Raw genomic sequence first — 14948 nt, 5'->3', positions numbered from 1 at the left:
TAGGAGATAGGTTTTCCCTGTTTTGCATGATCCTGAGAACTCACACAAATCCCTCCAGCCCAGGTTTTTCCAAGTAAGGTAATCCAGCTTCTCTACCCTGCTTTTAACTGAGTGTGAAGGAGAGGAGCGCTTTCCCACCTTTATACTCTGGATGTGAAAACTCACACAGCTGTTCTACCAGCCATCATGTTCAGGACACCCACCCACTACATGGGAACCATAGAGAGCTGTGGCTCCAGTGAATGCCATCCATGGACGTGCCACTCTACAAAGCGTACGCTATGGTCCTGAAGTGGATCCACTTCAGCAAGGCTTTGTCTGCCTCCTACACCTTCGTGGCCAATCGTGGCAGCCACTGACATCATGAAGCTTTCCAGTCTGCTGGCACTGCAGAGCATGCTGGGTGGGCAGAGGGGCCCTCGGAGAGCGTTTAACAGAAGGAGGGGCTTGCAGCTGCTGATGTCAACAATGGACACTGCAGCTGCCTTGCTCATCTGCTTCCTGGGCTTCCTGGATGGAGGATCCAATCATGTGCTCCTAACGGTGAATGAGCCTACTTCCTTTTTGTTAGACCTGAACCACTGTCAGTCACTTGAAAGGTCCCATCTAAGGTAGGGATCCACTAGCCAGCTTCTATTTGTGCTTGCCGCAAAGCCCTCCTCTCCCACTGATCTTTTGGCAGGTGCAGAAGCCTCAAGGGAGAAACAGAGGCTCTACACACACAATCAGTTAAGGGGTCCTGCGGGGAGAGCGGGCTTGACCCTCTCTCCCCACAGATGAGCAGCAGTAGCTCATTGCTGGGCGGCTGATCTGTCCACCCAGACGAGCAGCAGCTTTGGTCGGCCGCAGCTCGCTTGGGATCCCCCTGCCCCCCCGGTCACCCCACCCTGAGTGTGCCTGCCGTGGCTGCAAGCAGCCGCAGCTGACACACGATTAGAAAAACAAGGTTAATGGAGCGCTCACTCTGTCAACCTTGTTTAGGGGGGAAAGGTATTTAGGTGGGCTAGCTGCCGTTGAAACACCCGGCTCGCCTGGGCTGGGCTCCCTTAGCCCAGTTTCCATTGATCGTGAGAATAGCCTATTGGGTTCCCTCTGATTTGTGCTGATGTTGGAGGAGATAAGAAACAACAAGAGAATACTATGCTGTTTCCCATCTTCTCCAAACAACAGACAAGAATCTTCCTCTCTTGCAAGTGTTCTAAACATAAGAAGAACTTTGCTGGATCAGGCCCAAGGCCTATCTAGTTCAGTCTGTCTATTTCCCACAGATGCTTCTGGGAAGCCCTAAATGAGGAGTTGCAGGCATATCCCCTCTCCTGCCATTTATCCCTGCAACAAAGGCATCCTGCCTCCAAGTTTAGATGGCTACTAGCCATTTAAACTAGTAGCCATTGATAGACTCACCACATCATGTGGCAGAGAATCCCATAGACGATGTGCTTGAAAACTTATGTTGGTCCTATATTTCTTGGCAATCAGTGTCATGGGATGAGCCTTGGTTCTAGTGCTGTGAGAGAGGGAGATACACCTCTCCCTATCTACTCTCTTCACATCATACATAATTTTATAAACCTCTATCATGTATCGGATACATACAACTTCGGTCCTCCTGCAGATGTTGGCCTACAACTCCCATCACCCCTGGCTATTGGCCTCTGTGGCTGGGAATTATGGGAGTTGTAATCCAAAAACAGCTGGTGGGCCTAAGATGAGCAGGCCTGATGTATCCCCTTAGTTGCTTTTTTTCTAAACTAAACTGCCCCAAATGCTATAGCCTTTCCTCGCAAAGAAGGTGCTCTAGACTGCTCATCATCTTAGTTGTTCTTTTCTGAGCCTTTTCCCAGTTCTGCAATATCCTTTGGGGCTCCTTAGAGGAATAGTGGGATGGATGGACAGATGGACGGGCAGACAGACAGAGCGAGCTCAAGGGAGAGGCAGGATTTTTGCTCATCCATGCCACAGTTGTAGTATAAGAAACAGCACTAGCATATTGGAAGCTTTCTTATAACCTCTAACACTTGGTGTAAATGAGATAAGAATTGCAAAGAGAAGTGGGTCCCCCCCCACCACCACCACCACCAACTTCTATTGTGCTTTGGAGAAATTAAGAAACAGTGGAAGAGACTCCTGCAGAAAGAAGAGCTGGTCTTATGGTAGCAAGCTTGACTTAGCTCCTTAGCTAAGCAGGGTCCGCCCTGGTTGCATTTGATGGGAGACCACATGTGAGCACTGTAAGATATTCCCCTCAGGGGATGGAGCCGCTCTGGGAAGAGCAGAAGGTTTCAAGTTCCCTCCCTGGCATTTCCAAGATGGGGCTGAGAGAGATTCCTGCCTGCAACCTTGGAGAAGCCGCTGCCAGTCTGTGTAGACAATACTGAGCTAAATGGACCAATGGTCTGACTCAGTAAATGGCAGCTTCCTATGTTCCTACCTTCCCCGAACCTTAAGGCAAGTGAAAGCTCAGAAGAGGGAATGTGGCTACAGACCATCCTTCTTGCTAGGGGCGAGCTGGCAAGTAGATTTGTGGACTCCAGCACTGATTGCCTGGCCATTGGAATGACAACAAAGACCTTGATGCACATTCTGTATTCATTGGCACAATGATGGCTGGATTCAAACAACCATTTCCCCCTCCTCTGCAGCTCACAAAGCTTTGCCTATTGTAGTTACCCTGTGGTGGGAGTCAAGTCGACTAACCTGTTCTGAAGGGTTGCAATATGTAACATTGTCCCAACCACCACTAATTAGGTAAGCTGTAACTACCTACCCTGTCCTGGTCCTGGCTACGGTGTTTATATACCTCCCAGTTCTGATACCAGACCAATGAATCAGCACCAAAATGTTTAGTGTGAGAAATGTAACTCATTAGTTCCAAACACTTGAGCACAAATGTTCATATTATACCAGCACATGCACATATGCTTAAATGCAAAGCAACAAATACAAAAGCCACCCTTTCTTGTTTTCTTCAACAGAGGCAAGCCAGCTACACCAAAGAATCACTGAGAGTGTGTATCATGCGCCCATGAATTCAACCAACTCCTCCAGGTAATTGCTACATCAGAGGCTGCTGTTCCTAGTATTCTATTGTAAAGGGCTTTACGAAAGAACCCAGGTGCTGTACAATCTACCTTCAGTGCAATGCATGTCAGAGATTGCCATGGCAAGAGACAAGATCTTGGGTGGAATTGCTTCACTCTCAGAGGCTAACTGATTGACATATTGGAAGTCTGGAAGACATCTTCCTCCAGATTAAATTGGTTAGCGTGTGAGATGGGAGGGTTGCCTTCCCCATGGAGCCACTTGTTCATCTTGCCCAATTGTTACTTACACTGTGCTGGCATCTTTGTTGTTCTGAGCTCCGTGCTCCTGTTGCTCTTTGCCTTTTGCTCAGTGATTGATATCTATCCAGAGCAATGGACCGCTTTCAGAAGGACATTGCACATTCACCCAACACTGTTGCGCTAGCTAGTTAGGCCATGTCTGGAACGTGTGCTATTTGCAGCTGCGTAACAGTTGTGCATCTACCATTTGCCTCATTTGTTTGAGTGGGGACATTTCTGCACATCCCCATGTTTAGCTCAGCTAAGCTAACTTCTTGCACTTGTGCAAATTTGCTTGCTCTGCCAGTGGTTGATTGCTCTGGATGATACATTTTGGCCCGAGGGGTGACTCTTCAGCTGCTTGCCCATGTATGTGCTTTGTCTCGATAGCCTCATCAGCACCTCAGCCTTCACTTTCTCTCCGTGGTCTCTTTCCCCAGAGGCCTCTTCCTCAGGTCTGTGCCTCCTCCGTTATTTCTAGGTCCACTGCTTCCTTTGCCCTTCCTTCCCTAGACCCATTGCTTCTAGATTTCCTGCTGCCTTTGTCCCTCCGTTCTAGACTGCATCTGCCTCAGGAAAGTAGTCTGTGACATCAGAGCAACCAGGACTGCCAAGGAGGAAATATGTGTGTAGTGGATGCAGTTCTTCATGCAAGACCCATGGCAAGGAGGGTTCCTTGGAAAGAACAAGCTGGGGATATTATGGCCCCTGGAACCCAGGGGCTAAAGAAGCAGATCAAACCAGTATATAAAAAGGCTATTCGCACGCTCCATGCCCAGGCAGGAAGCATTAGCAGGGGGGCAAGGAAGGCAGCGTTTCACCTTCCTCTCCCACCCCAGACTGATAGATCTTCATCGCACTGCCGTGCACCCAAATGATCCAAGCTGCTCCATGCAGTGTGGATCAGTGGCAGCTGGGACCCGTTTCCCTGGCCTCTGGGAATTCCACAATGCACCGTGCAATGAGTGCAGTGCATTGGGGGATTCTTCAGGAGTTGGGCACTCTAGGCAGCCAATTCTGTGTATGCTCGTGCCCTTGTACCTGAGTAAAACATCAGCTACAAAACCCGGCGACCCCAGAGGGTGGCGCCTGGTTTGAGGCTGATCCCAGCACTGCACATGAGCAGCCCTACCCAGGTAGGACTCTAACCTGGGTAGGGCTGCTCATGTACGTAGTTTTATTGTCTAGTTTTATTGAGGTGCACAACTCAAATAGCCCAGTGGGCCAGAAGCAACCATGACTTGGTGTGTGGGGGTCGAGGTAAATGTTCAGCACATTAATGAGAACGTTAAAATTAATTATTAAATATAAATGAGAGCAATTATTAATTACTCATTAAAATATTAATGAGAGCAATTATTAGTTAACCACAGCATGAGGAGAGGAGAGGAGGCTGCTAACAACCTCTCCACCTCCCTGCCCCTCATGCACTTTAAAAGCTTGATTTTGAAAGGGGGCTGACCCCTACCAGCACCATGAGGCAAGGTAGCATTTTTCCACCTCACCTCAGGCACCACAAAACTTTGGGCCCATCCCTGGGGCCAGCAGAAGAGCCCCTGTGGGCCGGATCTGGCCCTCAGGCCTCATGTTGTGCAGGCCTGGTCTAGCCCCTTCACTCAGTGAATCAGGTTTAACAGGCTCCACAGCAAACTCTGCATCCTGGCCCCTTCCTGTCTTGCTGAATCACCAAACCATAGCTGTGGGCACAGAGGTGACCTCAGAAGTCAACAGTGAGCCCTTCGGAGGACCCTTGGCAACTGCCCAACTATATTAACCCCCAATGCTGGCCCTGAACTGAATGCATCTCAGGCAAGTAGGTCAATAGTTTCCTATAAAACTGTTGTTACGCAACCCAATGAAGAAGGTTAACACCACAAGAAATAAGTGGATCTAACCACTCATCCTGCCAGTGAAGAACTGCCTGAAGAACTGCTCTTAACTTAGATCTTGATTGCCAGAGTGATTCCTGCTGCAGCCCTGATAACTTATTATTCTGGCTAGATGTGCCAGCTATGCCCTGGGCCAAAAACTTCAAATAGCTGAGTAAGTAGGTAAAAATAACAATCTCACTGGCACGCCTGTGCCCCAGGGCATGGAATATACTTCTGTCTCTGCAGTTCACCACTCTTTCTCCTTCACCTGACATCTGCCTGCAAGACAGAAACCCAAATGTATTTAGGGATAGCCCCTTAGGACTCCGAAGAAAACAACAAAGAAGTGACTTGATGCTATGCCTCTAGCATGCCTCTGAACCTGGAAAAGAAAAATACACCAATGTGAATGCATAAGAAGAGCCAGTATTATCATCCAGAGAAACCTCCTCGGATGATAACTGCAGAAGTTTCTTCTCCAGTTTTGCTAAGTTGCAGGACATTCTCTTTTATCTTGACAGGTGACCACACTGCTTTGCCCGCTTTCTGCAAGGTAGAAAAAATTATAAGATCGGAATAGGGCTATAACAGCCTTTGGGTGGTGGGAAGGAAACCTAAAATGCTGCAGGGAAGGAGTGCTGGTGATTGAAGGAATGGCATGTTTCAGTTTGTGTCCAGCTGAACCCAACTGACAAGGGCCTTGATATCAAAGATCTTTCTAATACAACATCCATCCATATCCAAATAAATTTCTTTCTGTCGTTCTTAGCAGGTTCTTCGTAGTGTCAACTTTAAGAGATTTTCAGGGTAGGGCTGTGCTAAAAATATCAAAGATTTCCAGAAATAATTTTGAAGCTCTGAAAGCTGTGGTCTTGTATGGTCTCTCTTAGTGTGTGTAATTTATTCTGTAATTTTACTGATTTGTATAATTTGTTCAGCATCTGCTAGTCATGGGAAAAGACAAAAAACTATTCAGATCACTCCAGAACTAGCTAAAAGCTGCAAATCTAACTCAGCAACTCTTCTAGCTTATCATTCATTAGGCACCTCCCAAGTACTTGCAAAGATATGGTTGTAACCATAAGGACTAGAAACTTGGTTTTCTCATTTACTATGAACATTGCTAAGGAAACTGAACTGTGTAGCCACATTCTGTGGTGATTATTCCTTATGCTTCAAATTTGTGGTAAACCTGCAGCAAAGCCTACTATCTGAAAAGCCTCCAGGCAATTATTCACACCTGGCTTCCTGCCGGTATCTTTGCAGATTCGCAAGATGTTTAATCCAGGGGATTAAACTGACTGTTCACGTAGCTGTCGGCTCCTTCCTGCACTCCCTGGCAGATTATTTTCCTGTCCGTTCCCACCTACTTGCTCTGAGTTTTTCATCCAACCAATCACAAATCACAACACAGAGGAAGAAGGAAAAGAATGTTGTTGTTTTTTAGTTTGACTGCTAAGAGCAGAAGGGCGGCATGACAAGTTGCCAAGCAGCAGCTGGGTCAAACAGCAAGATTACCCTTACCTTTGTGAGTGACTGCCTTCATCACCTCATGTCCCTGCCCCACCGCCCACCACACACACATCTAATGGAATCAGCTCAGAAAAGGGCTCAGGTTATAGCCATTCTGCATATCTAAAGCCTATGTAAAATATAGGAAGACACACATTTTGCAGTTTGTGCTTGTGGTTAACTCAGGAATTTTTTCCTCCTCTTCTGGACTCCCTCACCAGAGTATCACCAATCTGCAACAACACCTCTCCACCCCCCACCCCACCCCACACACTTGCAATTGCAAGTTACTTAGAGCAGACCACAGCAAAAATTCCCCTTCATTGAGTTTTGAAAAATGCTGATTTACTGGCATGACCACCCCACACATAAGAGAGAAACTGTGGGGCATAACAGAAGCCCCATTTTTTTGTCCACACCCCCCCCCCCGCAAGCCTCTGAAACTAGAGGATTTTTTAGAGGCGGACATACTTTGGGCTAATCCAAAATGCACAGCCTCCATTCGGGGGAAAACAAAGTCCTGTCTGTCGTGGTCCCTGATAGCCTGCAGAGACTTTGGGGTAAATCCAGCTAATACATCGAGTCAACATATTGTCGACTGGCACACTCCAATCAGGAGTGGATTCACAATAAAAGCCCAGTCTGTAAAGCCTCCAGGGGGAAGCAAGAGGAATACTTCCCAAGGTCCAGAGAAAAGAGATTTGCTGCCTTGCTCCGCAACCCTGGCGGGTCCCAGAACCCTTTCAAAACTGACCAAAATGCATGGGAAGCAGGGAGGAAGGTTGCTAGCAGCCTTCTCATCTCCCCTTGTGCTTTTTGAAAGCTTTCCAAGGAGTGTGAGGAGAGGCACTCCTTGCAAACTTTGGAGGGAGCTGTTCTGATTGTGGTGGCAGGAGGCATCTTGCTACCCCATTGGCACCCCAATAATCTGCCGCCTGAGGTGACTGCCTCACCTTGCCTCATGAAAGGGCTGCCGATGCTGGTGCTAGGCACTGCCTATGCAGTTTTCTCTGAGCCAAGATGAGTGGGTGTGTCGGAACTGAGCCATAGGCAACAAACAGAATGGAGCCAGGAACCAGGAGTCAGGAATTGTGCTATGGGGCGAGGATCAAGCGAGGAGTCAGTGCCAAGGAATAAATGGAAGAACACTAGAACCAGGAGAACATTGTTACCCAGGCAATGTCTCAGCCCAAACAGAAAGTTTTGTATAGCCCTTCCTGCCAGGGACTGACCACCAGTTGTCACAGTTGTGCAGTGTTTTAAAAGCTCTGATAGGAAGCATTACCCCCACTCTAAATGGACTTGATTTGCTCTTAGCAATGTCAGCAAATGGACATATCTGATTGGCTACATAGCACTGTGGTGTTATCAAGCCCAGTATGCCATCCCTGATTGGCTGGGATCACTTACAGAGGAATTAAACGGAGAATAAAAATGCCACCGAGGCAGCGATAAAAATGAAGGCAGGAATGGCTGCAAACAGTAGTGAACAATATGTCGCGTCAGACTTTGGAACGTATGAAGAAAGATAGGATTAAGGGGGAGAGGATTAGTCTTCCTATGAAATCACTAATTTTGAGTGAAAAAGCAAACCTGAAGAATATTTGGTTCAGCCCTTGTAGATGTTTGTTTACTAATCACACTGGGCCAGTTTAGACATTCACCTTCCCTCTAGGGGAGAGGTGTAGTGCAGGCCTCAGGTTTGTGTATGACTTGCCATAGTCACCACTATTTGAAGAAGGCAAGACAGAAGGCCTTATAATATAAGGTTACTTTTTACTTGGATACTGTTATCGATGCTTTGGAGGAGGAATTTGCATGTGTACTGTCATAAGTGTCACTGAGGAAGACCTAGAAGGTGGAAACGCGTTTGACAGAGACAAACGAGTTATACAGAAATATGCATTCTCCAGATGAACTCCAATAACAAGAGGAAAAACTTCCGGCAAAGTTCAACAGACACAATAGCAGTGTTTTTTCTCTCCATGAACTTTGTGGAAAGTGCATCATTTGGAAATAATGGAAGAATAACTGGTTCATGTGGTTACATGTCATTGGATTTATTATTGGGATTTTATACAGTTTCTGGATTAGAAGAATTGATACAGTTTCAGATTATCTGTTTTTATTCAGATTATATAGTGGAAAATAAACACTTGGTTTTTACATCCAAGATACATTACGATTTATGTGATAGTATATATAGGGTGGGTTGCTCTAATACTCCGGACTGCCATAGGAATGCACAGAAAATTAGATGCAGCTCAGGTGACTGCATACATGGACATATGTCCTATTTGCCCAATGTCCATGATCCTTCCTGCCCGCCCCCACCAAAGGTGGCAGAGAAGAGGCCCATGCATATATCCATGTGTGCAGAAATCCAGATAACATGCAATTAACTATGTTCAGTGGATGGGCGCATGTACAGTGCCCATTTTGAAGCCCTGCCTAGGGCAGCTTGTGACCAGGAGAGCAGATGTCTAAACCAGCCCACTGGAAGTCAGGCAGTTAAGCATAAGAAATGCTGCTCTTTAGAACCGTATGGTCCCTGCCCTAGCCGTGTTACTGCTGCCATAAATTCTAAGCTAGATTCAGGAAATCATTTTCAGCATGATAGTAGCAAGTTATCACAAAACAGCAATAAAACAAGCAAATAGTTGCATCCTGGCCATTTGCTTGGACTTTGTACTCTGGTTTAATTAGAGGGTGGTGTGTACGGAGAAATTAAGTTAGGGAAACAACATGCAATGAGTTATCTAGGGAATGAATAAAGCAATATGCGGTTTACTATAGTGATCGTTCATAAGCCACATTTACCAAGGACAAGAGTTCTTAATACTTTCCCAGGTACAACCTACAGTCACAATCTGGCCTTTGTTTTCAGAATGTGGGAGATTATGTGGAATGGGCCTGCACAGTTTGTGATCCAACAAGCTGAATACAGACCAGCTTGGCATTGTGCACACACGCACGTACACATACACACACACACCATTTTTTGTTGCCCTATGCAGGAAGGAGGCTCATCCAAAGCAGAAGGCTCACTGAAAACTTAGTAGGCTGCCTCCATACATGGCCATCCCCCAGTAGCAGAAGGCCTCCAGCAAACCTCCCCCCATGAGCCCCTCTCTCAGGGTGAACCCTGAGAGAGTCACTCTGCTTTCACTTCACAAAAGTTATGGGGGACAGAGGCAGTCTCAGGAGTGGGCCCTTTGGAGGCCCCTGGGCTTGCTTTCAGCAGCCATGAAAAGCTGGCATTGTTGGCTTGATGAGTTGCCTGTCGTAGAGGCCTGCCATAGAATTTGGCAGCTGTGGCAGATTTCCACAAAACAAAACAGAAACATGTCTGTGACTGCAGAATGTTTTTTTCACACCTGGCAGTCAAACAACACTATCCTCCCATGCTTATTCCACATGCATGTTTACTCAGGGAGAAGCCAGCGGTAAGACGACTATTTATTTATTTTATTTATTTATTTTTAAATTTATTTTTACATTTTATATCCCGCTCTTCCTCCAAGGAGCCCAGAGCGATGTACTACATACTTAGGTTTCTCCTCACAACAACCCTGTGAAGTGGGTTAGGCTGAGAGAGTGACTGGTGACTGGCCCAGAGTCACTCAACTAGTATCATGGCTGAATGGGGATTTGAACTCGGGTCTCCCCGGTCCTAGTCCAGCACTCTAACCACTACACCACGCTGGCTCCTTAAAAAGCCCTTCCTTGATTCCTCCAACTTTGATAGCTACTGGCCTGTTCCTAATCTCCCTTTTTAAAGCAAAGTGATAGAGCACATGGTGGCTGTGCTGCTGTGAAGGGTCTTGGATGATCTGGATTATCTAGACCCTTTTCAATCTGGCTTCCACCCTGGGTTTGGGACTGAAACTGCCTGGTGGATGACCTTCACCAGGAACTAGAAAGGGGAAGCGCATCCCTGTTGGTTCTGCTGAACCTCTCAGTGGCATCTGATGCCATCGACCATGGTATCCTTCTGCACCACCTCTTGGATATGGAGATTGGGGGTACTGAATTAGAGTGGTTCTGGTCCTTTCTTGAGGGGAGGTTTCAGAAGATGGTGCTGGAAGACCTGCTGGACTCCTTGGCTTTTGGCCTCTGGGGTCCTTGCAAGGCTTGGTTTTGTCCCCCATGCTGTTTAACATCTACGTGAAACTGCTGGGAGAGATCATCAGGAGGTTTAGACTTAAGTGTCAGCAATATGTAAATGCCACTCAGCTCTATCTCTCTTTGTTATCGGATCTTAGGGAGGTGGTGGATGTACTGAACCGGAGGCTGGAGCCAGTGATGGGCTGGATGTGGGCTAGCAAACTGAGGCTAAATCCAGACAAGATGGAGGTGCTGTTGGTCAGTAGGAAAGCCAATTGAGATGGGGGGATTCAATGGGCTCTGGATAGGGTTGTACTCCCCTTGAAAAGGCAAGTGTGCAGCTCTGCTTTTGGATGCTCAGGTGGAGACAGTGGCCAGGGGTACCTTTGCACAGCTTCAGCTAATGCACCAGGTGCATCCCTTTCTCAAGAAGGCAGATCTGGCCGCAGTTAGCCTTTCATTCATCATGTCACGGCTGGATTACCACAATGCACTTTACATTTGAAGAATATTCAGAAACTTCAGTTGGTGTAGAATGCAGTGGCTAGGGTTCTATCTGGAACTCAGTACACCTATTTTGAACGTGCTTCACTGGCTGCCAGGTTGTTACTGGATCCAATTCAAGGTGCTGGTTATTACCTTTAAAACCCTTAACAGTTTGGGCCCTGAATATCTGAAGGACCGTTTACTCCCAAGGGATTCTAACCCGCCCAACAAGGTCACCAAGAGGGCTTTGTTCTATGCGTTGACACTGAGGGAGACTCGATTGTCATGCAGATGGGAGGGACAGAGCCTTTTCTGTTGTTGTCCCCAGGCTCTGGAATGCTCTTCTAGAGTCTTTACAGACAGGGCTTTTACCCCGAATCTCATTCGGGAGAGAGTGTGTGTGGTCGGGGGGTTGTAGAGTTCAGCTTCCCTCCCTAGTGTGCACCTTTTCTTGGAGAGAGAGAGAGAGAGAGAGAGAGAACGAACCCCCCAACCCCATGTCACTTTAGACATGAATGGGGCAGACAAACATGGCTGCTCCCATCCCATCTAACTTGGTGCATTGTTATCTGTTCTGTAATTATGCAAAAATGGAAGAAAAAAAACAAAGAAAACAATACAAAGAAAAGATTAAAAAAATATTGCGCGGAAAATTTGCTGGAAGACATCAAGCACACGGTGTTTTCCTCAGTGCCTCAGAGTACTAGGAAGAGTGTTTTGCATCACCCAGATCCTCCTCCAGTCCCAGGTTCGTGCTTATGCCCAGCCTCTCTCCAGGAGGACCTGAGCTCTGGAAGCTGCACCAGTAGGGAAGTGAGAACCGGCTCGAGCTGGTTCGCCACTGAACCGGTCTGGCTCGAGATCAAGCCCAAACCCCCAGACTGGTTCGTAGGCTCTAACAGTTGTTGTTGTTGTTCTAAGTTAGACACTCACTGCTGGGTCCGGCAACCTCAGGAGGTGCTGCCACGGCCACCGGGGGGGGGGGTGGTCTGACATTTCCCTCCCCCGCCCTCCGCCGGCCTCCCCCGGTCTTCTAAAGGCTGTTTCATGCCATTCTGACCATTTCTCCAGTGGCAGTGTCCATTTTGGACATTTTACTGTTATTTTCGTAAAAGTCAGCTGTGGAAGTGACATATGCTGCCTCTATGCAAACTGTTGGGTGTGCCTTAGCAAACACTGGGTGAGCAAACACTATTAGGAGAAGTTTTACTACTGTTTGGGAACACTGTGAAGATGTTTTACTTTAGCCCTGAAACAGGAAATTGGCTTGATTTCTGTGTCCTATGCCTGCCAAGGACAAAACCAACATATGGTTGGCAGCTGAACCTCAAATCAGTACAATAGATGTGTGTTCCTGAAGATAAACTAAACTAAGGGGCAATTCACACGATTGCCCCGGGTGGGCGGGGAGGGTGCATGGGGAAGGCTTCTCCTCCCTCCTCGCTGCCTCCTCCACTTGGGCTGAGGCTCTACAGCCCATTTCCGGCCTGGAAGGAACGCCTCAGCCCAAGTGCATTCACTTGGGGAGGAGGGGAGGAGGAGGGAACTGAGCTTGCTGCAGTCAGCGGTGGACTTTTAGAGGTAAAAGAGGACACTCTCCCCTCTCACTCCCCCACCCTCCCTGCAGTCAGCCACTACCACTGCACCCCATCCCACCACCAGCAGCGGCAATCTTTTAGGTGGCAAAGGGGGAAACTTTCCCCTCACCTGGTCACCCCCACACACACACCCACAGCAGCTACTGCTGCCGCTGCCTTGGCTTTTTGAAAAATTGAAGTAAAGGGGGGACATTCCTCTCACCCCCTGTTGCCGCCCCCAGAGACAGAGAGGCATGGCAAAATTTGAGGAACCACTCCTCAAATTTTGCCGCCGTAGGCAGATTCCTCTTCTGCCTCTGCACTAATCCACCACTGCTCTCGACCAGCCTAACCCAGAGTTAGGCTGGTCATGAGAACAACCTCTGTGTTGAGGGCATTTCTACACTACAGCTATTTTAACAGCCACCATCTCTTCTTATAAGCGCAATATAAATTTGTAGTGTCGATAATACTTTTAGTGTTTAGCAAAGAAACGGGGGGCGGGGGGACAACTGCGGTGGAATCTTGTCGGATCCCAGAGGGCTTTGGTCAAAGAATTGGCTGGTTAATGGAAATCAGTGTGGTTCTTCCATTCTTCAGCTCAATTTCCGCGTCACTCGCTGTTCCCTGAGGTTGCTGTTTTCAGCCAGTTTTGCCCCTCTTTTGCCTTGGCCAACCTCCCTAGCAGTCCTGTCTCCTCATTGTTGGGAATTCTCTCAGGTAGGAGAACCCCTTTTTCATTATAGCAGAGTGCACAGAGGCACAACACAGCGGAATTTAGTTAGGCATGCGTGTATGCTGAGAGTAAAGTAACTTGGAGCCAGTTCATAGTTTCAAATCAATATAAATGGTATTTATCAGAGAACTCCATTCTAGATAGGAAAGTGAGGAGTTAGGATCTCTAATCTGTCTAGCTAGCTGGATGCAGTTGGATTCTGCATCTCTGCACACATGGTGCAGGGAGAGGAGCTTGCTTGCATGTTGCAAGGTAGAAGGGACAGTCAGGAAGAGAAAGGGGAGGAGGAAGTGCAAAGCAGGAAGGAAGTCCTAGGGACTGAGTAGCAATCTACATTCCAAAGGGATAGTGTCAGAGCAGTAGAGAAGAGAAGACCAATGTCTTGACCCTCTAGCCCTCTGACTCACTAGTCTGTTTTCCACTGTCATTGAGACAAGAGACAACGCAAAGTCCTTCACTTCCAACACTCATGACCTTAAGCAATTTCTTCAGTCTCTCCCACATTGGCCCCTTTGCCCTTCAATTCCTTCCTTGTCACGTTTGCTCTTTTCCTGAAGCCACCCCTTATGCTTTCCCTCAAGTTTCTTTTCCTCCATCAATTGCTTGCTCTACACCTTTCATTCAAGCAGCCTGCATTTAGGCTCTATTCCCCTTAGCTTGTCTACTAGGGATGTGCACAGACCTGTTCGGAGACCCTTTTACAGTCCCCAGAACAGATTAAAACACCGGGCAGTTCAGAGTGTTTGACGGTGTGTGTGTGTTAACTTTAAGGGCGGGGGAGGGTGCACTTTAAACCCCCACACACCGTATTTCCCCCACCAGCGCTCACTGCAAAACTATTCCGGCGGGGTGGCAGCATACCTCCCGGCCTCCCTATCTGCTCTTTGGACCGGAAGTGACAGGAAGTAGTGTGCACACATTGGCGCACATGCATGGTGCACTTGCTCATGAGCATGTTGGGTACGTGCATGCTACTTGCTGAAACTTCCAGTCCGAAGAGCAGACGGGGTGGCAGGGAGGTACGCTGCTGTCCCGCCTGATTGGTTTTGCAGTGAGCGCCGGCAGGGGAAACGCGGCAGCGGGAGTGGGGGTAAGTGCACCCTCCCCTGCCCTTAAAGTTATCCCCCCCCCGCTGCCGAACCAGCCCTAGCCGGTTCTGTGCACATCCCATTTGTCTACCATATTGTCTACCATGTGGGATTTCTTTCTAGCCTTCAGCCCGCCCCATCCGATGCAGAGTTATAATCTCAACCTGAATGGCTGGAAAGTGTCAGAGGTAGGCATCCAAAATCCACTCACCAGGGGCAAGTGCCTTCTGGTGAGACAGATGGCCAGC

The 14948-nt window shown here is 47.9% G+C and overlaps 1 protein-coding gene across 16 annotated transcripts in view; it reads left to right on the top strand.

Moving 5' to 3' along the window:
- MCF2L2 (MCF.2 cell line derived transforming sequence-like 2) overlaps positions 1-14948 on the top strand; it is a 440334-nt gene that overhangs the window by 374385 nt on the left and 51001 nt on the right. For all 16 annotated transcript variants that reach the window (XR_008318527.1, XR_008318525.1, XM_053304949.1 and 13 more), the window contains one exon: positions 2976-3048. Coding sequence is in view for 14 of the 16 variants with exons in the window: in XM_053304949.1 (XP_053160924.1) it covers positions 2976-3048 (73 nt within the window). In the remaining 2 variants the exon portion in view is untranslated. The remainder of the gene's footprint in view (positions 1-2975; positions 3049-14948) is intronic.

This window comes from Hemicordylus capensis, chromosome 3 (assembly GCF_027244095.1).
Source record: "Hemicordylus capensis ecotype Gifberg chromosome 3, rHemCap1.1.pri, whole genome shotgun sequence".
NCBI classification, from domain to species: domain Eukaryota; kingdom Metazoa; phylum Chordata; class Lepidosauria; order Squamata; family Cordylidae; genus Hemicordylus; species Hemicordylus capensis.
Note: the sequence above shows the minus strand (reverse complement) of the source record. Positions and strands in the feature narration are given on the sequence as shown.